This window comes from Orcinus orca, chromosome 15, assembly GCF_937001465.1.
Source record: "Orcinus orca chromosome 15, mOrcOrc1.1, whole genome shotgun sequence".
In the NCBI taxonomy this organism is placed as follows: domain Eukaryota; kingdom Metazoa; phylum Chordata; class Mammalia; order Artiodactyla; family Delphinidae; genus Orcinus; species Orcinus orca.
In genome coordinates this window covers 41,277,259-41,289,810 of record NC_064573.1, presented here as the reverse complement: position 1 = coordinate 41,289,810, position 12,552 = coordinate 41,277,259, and the positions used below count along the sequence as shown (strand labels likewise).

Genomic DNA, 12,552 nt, shown 5'->3' with positions numbered 1-12,552 from the left:
TGAGTAATATTCCATTGTATATATGTGCCACATCTTCTTTATCCATTCATCCGATGATGGACACTTAGGTTGTTTCCATCTCCGGGCTATTGTAAATAGAGCTGCAATGAACATTTTGGTACATGACTCTTTTTGAATTTTGGTTTTCTCAGAGTATATGCCCAGGAGTGGGATTGCTGGGTCATATGGTAGGTCTATTTGTAGTTTTTTAAGGAACCTCCATACTGTTCTCCATAGTGGCTGTACCAGTTCACATTCCCACCAGCAGTGCAACAGTGTTCCTTTTTCTCCACATCCTCTCCAGCATTTATTGTTTCTAGATTTTTTGATGATGGCCATTCAGACTGGTGTGAGATGATATCTCATTGTAGTTTTGATTTGCATTTCTCTAATGATTAATGATGTTGAGCATTCTTTCATGTGTTTGTTGGCAATCTTATATCTTCTTTGGAGAAATGTCTATTTAGTTCTTCTGCCCAGTTTTGGATTGGGTTGTTTTTTATATTGAGGGGCATGAGCTGCTTGTAAATTTTGAAGAGTAATCCTTTGTCAGTTGCTTCATTTGCAAATATTTTCTCCCATTCTGAGGGTTGTCTTTTGGTCTTGTTTATGGTCTCCTTTGCTGTGCAAAAGCTTTGAAGTTTCATTAGGTCCAATTTGTTTATTTTTGTTTTTATTTCCATTACTCTAGGAGGTGGGTCAGAAAGGATCTTGCTGTGATTTATGTCATAGAGTGTTCTGCCTATGTTTTCCTCTAAGAGTTTGATAATTTCTGGCCTTACATTTAGGTCTTTAATCCACTTTGAGCTTATTCTTGTGTATGGTGCTACGGGGTGATCTAATCTCATACTTTTACATGTACCTGTCCAGTTTTCCCAGCACCACTTATTGAAGAGGTTGTCCTTTCTCCACTGTACATTCCTGCCTCCTTTATCAAAGATAAGGTGACCATATGTGCGTGGGTTTATCTCTGGGCTTTCTATCCTGTTCCATTGATCTCTCTTTCTGTTTTTGTGCCAGTACCATACTGTCTTGATTACTGTAGCTTTGTAGTATAGTCAGAAGTCAGGGAGCCTGATTCTTCCAGCTCCGTTTTTCATTCTCAAGATTGCTTTGGCTATTCGGGGTCTTTTTGTGTTTCCATACAAATTATGAAATTTTTTATTCTAGTTCTGTGAAAAATGCCAGTGGTAGTTTGATAGGGATTGCATTGAATCTATAGATTGCTTTCGGTAGTAGAATCATTTTCACAATGTTGATTCTTCCAATCCCAGAACATGGTATATCTCTCCATCTGTTTGTATCATCTTTAATTTCTTTCATCAGTGTCTTATAATTTTCTGCATACAGGTCTTTTGTCTCCTTAAGTAGGTTTATTCCTAGATATTTTATTCTTTTTGTTGCAATGGTAAATGGGAGTGTTTTCTTGATTTCACTTTCAGATGTTTCATCATTAATGTATAGGAATGCCAGAGATTTCTGTGCATTAATTTTGTATCCTGCTACTTTACCATATTTATTGATTAGCTCTAGTAGTTTTCTGGTAGCATCTTTAGGAGTCTCTATGTATAGTATCATGTCATCTGCAAACAGTGACAGCTTTACTTTTTCTTATTTGGATTCCTTTTATTTCCTTTTCTTCTCTGATGGCTGTGGCTAAAACTTCCAAAACTTTGTTGAATAAGAGTGGTGAGAGTGGGCAACCTTGTCTTGTTCCTGATCTTAGTGGAAATGCTTTCAGTTTTTAACCACTGAGGACGATGTTGGCTGTGGGTTTGTCATATAGGGCCTTTATTATGTTGAGGAAAGTTCCCTCTATGCCTTTCTGCAGGGTTTTTCTCATAAATGGTGTTGAATGTTGCCAAAAGCTTTCTCTGCATCTATTGAGATGATCATATGGTTTTTCTCCTTCAGTTTCTTAATATGGTTTATCACATTGATTGATTTGCATATATTGAAGAATCCTTGCATTCCTGGAATAAACCCCACTTGATCATGGTGTATGATCCTTTTAATGTGCTGTTGGATTCTGTTTGCTAGTATTTTGTTGAGGATCTTTGCATCTATGTTCATCAGTGATATTGTCCTGTAGTTTTCTTTCTTTGTGACATCCTTGTCTGGTTTTGGTATCAGGGTGGTGGTGGCCTTGTAGACTGAGTTTGGGAGTGTTCCTCCCTCTGCTATATGTTGGAAGAGTTTGAGAAGGATAGGTGTTAGCTGTTCTCTAAACGTTTGATAGAATTTACCTGTGAAGCCATCTGGTCCTGGGCTTTTGTTTGCTGGAGGATTTTTAAGTACAGTTTCAATTTCAGTGCTTCTGATTGGTCTGTTCATATTTTCTATTTCTTCCTGATTCCGTCTTGGCAGGTTGTGCATTTCTCAGAATTTGTCCATTTCTTCCAGGTTGTCCATTTTATTGGCATAGAGTTGCTTGTAGTAATCTCTCGTGATCTTTTGTATTTCTGCAGTGTCAGTTGTTACTTCTCCTTTTTCATTTCTAATTCTATTGATTTGAGTCTTCTCCCTTTTCTTTCTTGATGAGTCTGGCTAATGGTTTATCAATTTTGTTTAACTTCGCAAAGAACCGGCTTTTAGTTTTATTGATCTTTGCTATCATTTCCTTCATTTCTTTTTCATTTATTTCTGATCTGATTTTTATGATTTCTTTCCTTCTGCTAACTTTGGGGATTTTTTGTTCTTCTTACTCTAATTGCTTTAGATGCAAGGTTAGGTTGTTTATTTGGGATGTTCCTGTTTCTTAAGGTAGGATTGTATTGCTATAAACTTCCCTTTTAGAACTTCTTTTGCTGCCTTCCATAGGTTTTGGGTCGTCTTGTCTCCATTGACATTTGTTTCTAAGTATTTTTTGATTTTCTCTTTGATTTCTTCAGTGATCACTTCATTATTAAGTAGTGTATTGTTTAGCCTCCATGTGTTTGTATTTTTTACAGATCTTTTCCTGTAATTGATATCTAGTCTCATGGCGTTGTGGTCGGAAAAGATACTTGATACAATTTCAATTTTCTTAAATTTACCAAGGCTTGATTTGTGACCCAAGATGTGATCTATCCTGGAGAATGTTCCATGAGCACTTGAGGAGAATGTGTATTCTGTTGTTTTTGGATGGAATGTCCTATAAATACCAATGAAGTCCTTCTTGTTTAATGTATCATTTAAAGCTTGTGTTTCCTTATTTATTTTCATTTTGGATGATCTGTCCATTGGTGAAAGTGGGGTGTTAAAGTCCCCTACTATGAATGTGTTACTGTCGTTTTCCCCTTTTATGGCTGTTAGTATTTGCCTTATGTATTGAGGTGCTCCTATGTTGAGTGCATAAATATTTGCAATTGTTATATCTTCTCCTTGGATCGATCCCTTGATCATTATGTAGTGTCCTTCTTTGTCTCTTCTCATAGTCTTTATTTTAAAGTCTGTTTTTTCTGATATGAGAATTGCTACTCCAGCTTTCTTTTGGTTTCCATTTGCATGGAATATCTTTTTCCATCCCCTTACTTTCAGTCTGTATGTGTCTCTAGGTCTGAAGTGGGTCTCTTGTAGACAGTATATATATGGGTCTTGTTTTTGTATCCATTCAGCCAATCTGTGTCTTTTGGTGGAAGCATTTAGTCCATTTACATTTAAGGTAATTATTGATATGTATGTTCCTATTCGCATTTTCTTAATTGTTTTGGGTTCGTTATTGTAGGTCTTTTCCTTCTCTTGTGTTTCTTTCCCAGAGAAGTTCCTTTAGCATTTGTTGTAAAGCTGGTTTGGTGGTGCTGAACTCGCTCAGCTTTTGCTTGTCTGTAAAGGTTTTAATTTCTCCATCAAATCTGAATGAGATCCTTGCTGGGTAGAGTAATCTTGGTTGCAGGTTTTTCTCCTTTATCACTTTAAATATGTCCTGCCAGTCCCTTCTGGCTTGCAGAGTTTCTGCTGAAAGATCAGCTGTTAACCTTATGGGGATTCCCTTGTGTGTTATTTGTTGTTTTTCCCTTGCTGCTTTTAATATGTTTTCTTTGTACTTAATTTTTGAGAGTTTGATTAATATGTGTCTTGGAGTATTTCTCCTTGTATTTATCCTGTATGGGACTCTCTGTGCTTCTTGGACTTGATTAACTATTTCCTTTCCCATATTAGGGAAGTTTTCAACTATAATCTCTTCAAATATTTTCTCAGTCACTTTCTTTTTCTCTTCTTCTTCTGGAACCCCTGTAATTCGAATGTTGGTGCGTTTAATGTTGTCCCAGAGGTCTCTGAGACTGTCCTCAGTTCTTTTCATTCTTTTTTCTTTATTCTGCTCTGCAGTAGTTATTTCCAGTATTTTATCTTCCAGGTCACTTATCCGTTCTTCTGCCTCAGTTATTCTGCTATTGATCCCATCTAGAGTATTTTTAATTTCATTTATTGTGTTGTTCATCGTTACTTGTTTCATCTTTAGTTCTTCTAGGTCCTTGTTAAATGTTTCTTGCATTTTCTCTATTCTATTTCCAAGATTTTGGATCATCTTTACTATCATTATTCTGAATTCTTTTTCAGGTAGACTGCCTATTTCCTCTTCATTTGTTAGGTCTGGTGGGTTTTTACCTTGCTCCTTCATCTGCTGTTTGTTTTTCTGTCTTCTCATTTTGCTTATCTTACTGTGTTTGGGGTCTTCTTTTTGCAGGCTGCAGGTTTGTAGTTCCCGTTGTTTTTGGTGTCTGTCCCCAGTGGCTAAAGTTGGTTCAGTGGGTTGTGTAGGCTTCCTGGTGGAGGGGACTAATGCCTGTGTTCTGGTGGATGAGGCTGGATCTTGTCTTTCTGGTGGGCAGTTCCACGTCTGGTGGTGTGTTTTGGGGTGTCTGTGGACTTATTATGATTTTAGGCAGCCTCTCTGCTAATAGGTGGGGTTGTGTTCCTGTCTTGCTAGTTGTTTGGCATAGGGTGTCCAGAACTGTAGCTTGCTGGTCGTTGAGTGAAGCTGGTTGCTGGTGTTGTGATGGAGATCTCTGGGAGATTTTTGCTGTTTGATATTATGTGGAGCTGGGAGGTCTCTTGTTGACCAGTGTCCTGAAGTTGGCTCTCCCACGTCAGAGGCACAGCACTGAGTCCTGGCTGCAGCACCAAGAGCGTTTCATCCACACGGGTCAGAATAAAAGGCAGAAAAAGTAAAAAGAAAGAAAAGAAAGAAAGAAAGAGAGAGAGAGAGAGAGAGATAGAGGGCGGGAGGGAGGGAGGGAGGGTTGAAAGGAAGGAAGAAAAGAAAGAAAGAAAAAGAAAGAAAGAAAGAAGAAGAGAAAGAAAGGAGGGAGGGAGGCAGGAAGGAGGGAAGGAAGGAAAGAAAGAAAGAAGATAAAATAAAGTAAGATAAAATAAAGTTATTAAAATAAAATATTATTAAGGAAAAAAAATTTTTTTAAAAGAAAAAAAAAAAGGGACGGATAGAACCCTAGGACAAATGGTCGAAGTAAAGCTGTATACAGACAAAATCTCACATAGAAGCATACACATACACACTCACAAAAAGAGGAAAAGGGGAAAAAATCATAAATCTTGCTCTCAAAGTCCACCTCCTCAACTTGGGATGACTCGTTGTCTATTCATGTATTCCACAGATGAAGGGTACATCAAGTTGATTGTGGAGCTTTAATCCGCTGCTTCTGAGGCTGCTGGGAGAGATTTCCCTTTCTCTTCTTTGTTTTCGCAGCTCCTGGGGCTCAAGCTTTGGACTTGGCCCCGCCTTGCGTGTAGGTCGCCGGAGGGCGTCTGTTGTTCGCTCAGACAGGACGGGGTTAAAGGAGCCGCTGATTCGGGGGCTCTGGCTCCTCAGGCCGGGGTGAGGGAGGGACACGGAGTGTGGGGTGAGCCTGTGGCAGCAGAGGCCGGCGTGACGTTGCACCAGCCTGAGGCGCTCCGTGCGTTCTCCCGGGGGGGTTGTCCCTGGATCCCGGGACCCTGGCAGTGGTGGGCTGCGCAGGCTTCCCGGAAGCGGGGCGTGGACAGTGACCTGTGCTCGCATACAGGCTTCTTGGTGTCGGAAGCAGCAGCCTTAGCGTCTCCTGCCCGTTTCTGGGGTTCGCGCTTTTAGCCGCGGCTCGCGCCCATCTCTGGAGCTCCTTTAAGCAGCGCTGTTAATCCCCTCTCCTCGCGCACCAGGAAACAAAGAGGGAAGAAAAAGTCTCTTGCCTCTTCAGCAGGTCCAGACTTTTCCCCGGACTCCCTCCCGGCTAGCCGTGGTGCACTAACCCCCTGCAGGCTGTGTTCACGCCGCCAGCCCCAGTCCTCTCCCAGGCTCCGACAGAAGCCCGGGCCTCAGCTCGCAGCCCCGCCCTCTGCGGCGGGTGAGCAGACAAGCCTCTCGAGCTGGTGAGTGCCAGTCGGCCCTGATCCTCTGTGCGGGAATCTCTCCGTTTTGCCCTCCGCACCCCTGTTGCTGTGCTCTCCTCCGTGGCTGCGAAGCTTTGAAGCTTTCCCCCTCCGCCACCCGCAGTCTCCGGCCGCGAAGGGGCTTCCTAGTGTGTGGAAACCTTTCCTCCTTCACAGCTCCCTCCCACTGGTGCAGGTCCCATCCCTATTCTTTTGTCTCTGTTTTTTTCTTTTGCCCTACCCAGGTATGTGGGGAGTTTCTTGCCTTTTGGGAGGTTTGAGGTCTTCTGCCAGCATTCAGTAGGTGTTCTGTAGGAGTTGTTGCACGTGTAGATGTATTTCTGGTGTATCTGTGGGGAGGAAGGTGATCTCTGCGTCTTACTCTTCCGCCATTTTCTCGTCCCCTCGTAAGTCGTTGTTTTGTGTAAAAGACACTGAGGTGGTTGCAGGCAACACAACCTGTACCATTTTATCTAATTTCACAAAACTCCCCCTTTTAATGAGGAAAACCGTCAGGGGGAGTCTCACATGAGCGCTCGTTGTAAAAAGACATCACGTGATGAGCAGCCTGCTTACTCGGAGCAGCCTTGCCTCTGGTGAGTTGTCCTAAGTAGCCCTCCTCTTGAGTTTGAGTAGGAAGGCTCCTTTTCAGTTGCTGCCCTAGGACTTTGGATGCATATACATATTTAAGCAATTCTAAAAGGAGATAATGTCCTTTCTCAAAAATTAAAATTGTGGCACGCTAGTTACAGGCTAGTTGCCAGCAGTATTACTCAAGCCTCCGGCATCACAATCTTCATTGGAGCTTTTAAAAATAGGTACAGATTTCCCACCCCAGTTGTACTGATGGGTGATCTCCAGGAGTTGAGCCCAGGAATTTGTATTTTTAGATGCTTCCCCATCGTGCTCATGTCCAGCAGGATTAAGAACCCTGCCTTCCTTACCTTTTCTGACAAAGGGAATGTTGGGAGCACTCTTGTCAGTAATGGCAGAAGCATAACCAAGTTAGTTACCTCCAAAAAACTGGTCCTTAATTTTTGTTGAGTGTTGGGCCTGTGCTTTTATCAATTCAGTATTCATGCAGCATCGCCTCCGTGCCACACACTATCCTAGATGCCAGAGAGCCTGCATTGTAGAGACCATAGAGAGAGTTTTTCCTCAGTCAAGCAAATAATCATTGAACATACTCTGGCTCTGATAGGTGTCTAAGAGCTTTGCAAATATTGTTTCACTTAACCCTCCCAGCAGTCCTATAAGGTGGGCACCATTATTCTTATTTTAAAAAGGGTTTAGGAAACTGAGAGGCAGTGAAACTAAGTAATTTCCCCCGTTTTACATGGTGTGGTTAAGTAATTGGCTCACCTGCAAATCCTTCTCAGAAAAATTCACACACCTACAATTTTTTACATGAAATTTGGGGGCTCCGTAGACTCTCATGGATATCAAGTTAAAGACTCCTGTCCTGGAAGGTGACAGCTACAATACTGTGAGTAAACACGACTCCCCATCAGCATCACTGAGTTCTGAATACAAACAGTTCTTTTACTTGATTGACCCTTTTTTTGCTGTAGTTTATCCATAGAGTTTCCGTCCCCTTACATCCCTGGACTTCTTGCTTGTGTTTTCCTGTCTTTGATTACATATTGGATGACTGATGTATTTTGGACATTTCATTGACTACCCTTCTAATTTTGTTACTTCTAGATTACCTACATTCCTTCAATATGTGAGGGATATTTTCCTAGCATCAGATAATTTTCAGTTGACTGACACCATGTGCCTTCTCATCGTTCTAAGTTTTCCCAAGGATGTTACCACTGAAATTCAGCTTTAGTTAAGATCTGTCTGATTTAGTTTTCTGCTCTTTGAGATCTTTATTTTGGTTCTTATTGGCTTATTCTGCCTGTAATACAGTACTATCCTATATTCGTTTTAATTACTTGTAGGGATCCCATGTAACTCAAAATTATAGGAGTTGGTCTGTTGATTTGCGGTCTAGATTTCAGGCGGTCAGAGTTTTCCTTTGTGTGGTTATGTGGTGTGCTGTGAACGTCTTCCTTCTATGCCTTATGCCACCTTAAATCTATTTTCCCATGAAAATAATAAAATGTTTACACGTATGTTTTATACAGTGCTGTTTTCCATATGAGAGATATATATATTATATACATAGGTGATATTTAATAATATTAAATATATTTAATAATATTCTTATTAATCAGCTAGCTGAAATTTGGCTGCCAGTGGGTAGATTCTGTGTGTTCTCCATCTAACCTGGTATCAGTGGTATCTCTGCTTGATCTGGCCCCAGGAGACCTTATTCCTAGCTGATTATTCTGCTCTAAATTCATCTGTAGTGTAGTTATATTATTCTATTCCTCTCACTATAATATAAATTGTGGTTTAATTTGAACCCATCTTAGGGAAAGTTGAAAGAAAAGAGACTAATTATGAAGGAAGGGTCCTCTATCTTCCTTTCTCAGCCTTCTGAATTTTAGTGAAGAACGCAATGATCAAATACCCAAAAAGTGTATTCAATTTTATTTCCCTTTCATTTTGAGGATTTAATTTAACTAAAAGGTTGAAGAATATTTTACTGAGGTATTTTCCTGTTATAGCGGTATTTCCTCACTCAAATATATTTCTTCCTCTGGGAATGTTCTCTCTTCTGCTCATCTTTGTAATTGCCTGTACTCTAATTTAACTTCATTTAGAGCAGCATATTCCCCTACCATCTGATGCTGACATTGTAACTTAGTATGACAGGAAATAGTGATTTACAATATTGTTGATTGCAATTCTGATAAACTTTACCTTATGACCTGAACATTAGGCTGGGTTATTTCTTGATATTCTACACTCACTTTTTATGGAATATCTTTACAGTAAGAGATCTACGTGAAAGAATTTTTAAAAGTCTTGCCTCACATGAATGTAATCTAGTAGAATCAACTTTGATGACCCCAAATATGTTTATTTAGTGAAATTTCCATCTTGTCTTAGGTTAGACACTTAGATATTGTACTAAAATATGGTGATGGACACCTTTTACATTGGGTTAATAGAACTTAATCTTTGGAAGTCATCTCCATTTCAAGATTTTACAACATACCCATCTTCCATTGATCTTAATTATTTGGTGATGTTGCATCCTTTAAGGACTATGTAACTTTCTATTTTAAGGACATACTTCTACTTTCTGACTTTAAAAAATTTAGGTCTTATACATTGTTTTGCTTTTCAGCCCATATTTTTTAAAATCTTTTTAGTATGCAATCTCCCGTACTTACAGAATAAAAAGCAATACTTTTTAAACAGAAGTAGAGTTTATTTTAGTTACGATTATAAAAGCAGTAGAAAAACTAATGCATCATAAACTATGGTTTATGGTTTACATAAGCTAAACATGTTACTTAGTGATTATAAAATTAATTTTATGCATTTACTTCTATGAATACTATATTTGGTGAGAAATCCAAGTTGTACCTTTCATGTTTTGTGGTTGAACAATAATTTAATATTTCTAATTTCTGTTCAGGTTGGGCATGTCAAGAGAGGACTCTATAAAACTCACATCTGGACCAAACAGTGATGGAGCTGAAAGCAGTTCTTCATGCGGGACCTCTGGCCTTCCTGGTCTATCTGCACAGACTCCCTTGAAAGAACAACAGCCAAAAAGCATGAAAAGTCCAACTTCTCCGGAGCCTGATTTCTGTGCTACACTTTGTCCCATGGTAGACGTAGGTAAAGATGTAATGACAGAGTCAGAATCAGAGGACATCCTGATCCCCGAAGAATCTGTGATTCAGGAAGAAATTGAGGAAGAGGTAGAGACTAGCATCTGTGAGTGCCAGGATGAGAATCACAAGACAATACCTGACTTTTCTGAGGAGTCAGAAAGTCCAGCCAACTCTCATGAGGAGCCCCAAATAGCACCTCCTGAAGATAACTTGGAATCCTGTGTTATAATGAATGATGTTTTAGAAACTTTGCCTCATGTTGAAGTTAAAGTGGAAGAGAAATCAGAATCTCCCCAGGAAGAGATGTCAGTTGTCATTGATCAGCTAGAAGTCTGTGACTCTCTCGTTCCTTCCACTTCATCTGGGACTCATGTCAATGACACAGAACATAAGGAGCCAGAAACTGCACTAGAGACCAACACTCCAAAAATTAAAACAGGGTCATCGTCTTTAGAAGGCCAGTTTCCAAGTGAAGGAATCGCTGTAGATATGGAGCTGCAGAGTGATCCTGATGAACAGCTTTCTGAAAATGCTTGCATCTCTGAAACGTCCTTCTCTTCTGAGAGCCCAGAGGGAGCCTGTACCAGCCTGACATCCCCAGGAGGGGAAACCCAATCCACTTCAGAAGAATCATGTACCCCAGCCTCCCTTGAGACAACGTTTTGTTCTGAGGTGTCCAGCACTGAAAATGTGGACAAATATAATCAGCGAAATGCCACTGATGAAAATCTTCATGCATCTTTGATGTCAGAAATCTCTCCAATATCCACTTCACCTGAAATATCAGAAGCGTCTTTGATGTCCAATTTACCGTTAACCTCTGAAGCATCCCCAGTGTCAAATTTACCTTTAACATCAGAAACCTCGCCCATGTCTGATTTACCTTTGACATCAGAAACTTCTTCAGTGTCTTCCATGCTTCTCACATCTGAGACCACTTTTATATCCAGTTTGCCACTTCCTTCAGAAACATCTCCAATTTCCAGTTCTTCCATGAATGAAAGAATGGTGCATCAACAAAGAAAGTCAACTTCCATATCTGAAGAACCACTCTCCCCCCAGAAAGATGAAGGTTCTGACCCTGCCAAGCCCCTGGGAGAGAGCCTTACCTCTCAGCAGAAGACTCTATCAAATACTCCTGAACCTATCAAAATGGGTTCTTCTTCCATTGCTCCTGAAGCATATTCATCAGAAGAACTGCACAATAAGACCCTGAATCAGCAGCCTTGTAAATCACATGTTGAAACTGAGAAGCCTTATCCCGCTTCGATTCCAGAACTTCCTTCTACAGAAATGATAAAAGTTAAAAATCATAATGTCCTGCAAAGAACAGAAAAGAAAGCGATGTCTTCACCATTGGAATTACCTGTCTTTTCTGAAGAGACAGAGAGTAAGGGAAATGAGCTCCCATCAGCTAAATTACAGGACAAGCAATACATCTCATCGGTGGATAAGGCTTCATTTTCAGAAGGCTCTAGAAATAAAATGCATAAGCCAGGGAGCTCACAGAACCGGTTGGAGACCTCTCATACTTCCAAGTTGTCAGAGCCCTCCAAGTCCCCAGATGGGGTAAGAAATGAAAGTAGAGAATCTGAGATATCGAAGAGGAAAACCGCAGAGCATCACAGCTTTGGGATCTGTAAGGAGAAGAGGGCTAGGATAGAAGATGACCAGTCAAGCCGGAGCATCTCATCCAGCAGTCCATCTGAGAAAGAACAGCCTCCAAGAGAGGAACCAAGGGTTCCACCTCTCAAGGTATGGTATTTTTTTTTTTTTAAAAGGAAATTCCATAGATAGGCTTTTTCTATTTAGATACTTAATTTTTCAAAAACAAATGTAGCAGTTTGTAATCTAATACGCCCAGCACCAGGCTAATATTAAATGATCCTTTTTCAGACTGCGTTGAGCTCATACAATAAGTTTAGATAGATGTACATATTTAGACCTTGGCATTTAAGGAAAAAGAAGGGCGGAGGGAGAACAGGCCCTGGAGGAGCCCACAGGCCACCGAGATACAGGGTCTCTGGGGGACTCCACAGTGTAGGACAGAGACCTATATAAACTTGGAAAAATTGGAAAGATAATTCAGCATCCTATAAAAGTTCAGTAGGACTAGAGAAAGCAGTAGTCAAAAGTCAGAGGCTTGCCCTCAAGAAATGAAGGTATGTGTTATCTCCTCATTCATTTTGCAACAAATGTTGAACACCCCCTCTGCCTAACAGAGGAGCTAGCTTCTGAAAGAGCCTCATTAAACATTTCTTGAATAAATCAATGAAATCACTTCACAAACCCTGAGGAAAATGCTATAGATACATAGGTATACAAATCCTACTATTTTATTTCCAAAATAATAAAGAAGTATTTAACTTCACACAGTAATAAAGCCTGTAGACAAAATTCCTATTTATATATTTTATTTTGATCCTAGGTAGATTTTAACTCCAGAAAACAACTCTTGTATATAAAT

The 12,552-nt window shown here is 40.2% G+C and overlaps 1 protein-coding gene across 1 annotated transcript in view; it reads left to right on the top strand.

Moving 5' to 3' along the window:
* The window catches only part of ASXL3 (ASXL transcriptional regulator 3), a 178,511-nt gene that overhangs the window by 155,740 nt on the left and 10,219 nt on the right, over nt 1–12,552 (top strand). Inside the window, exon 11 of the mRNA XM_049697996.1 lies at nt 9,884–11,840. Coding sequence (XP_049553953.1) covers nt 9,884–11,840 — 1,957 coding nt within the window. The remainder of the gene's footprint in view (nt 1–9,883; nt 11,841–12,552) is intronic.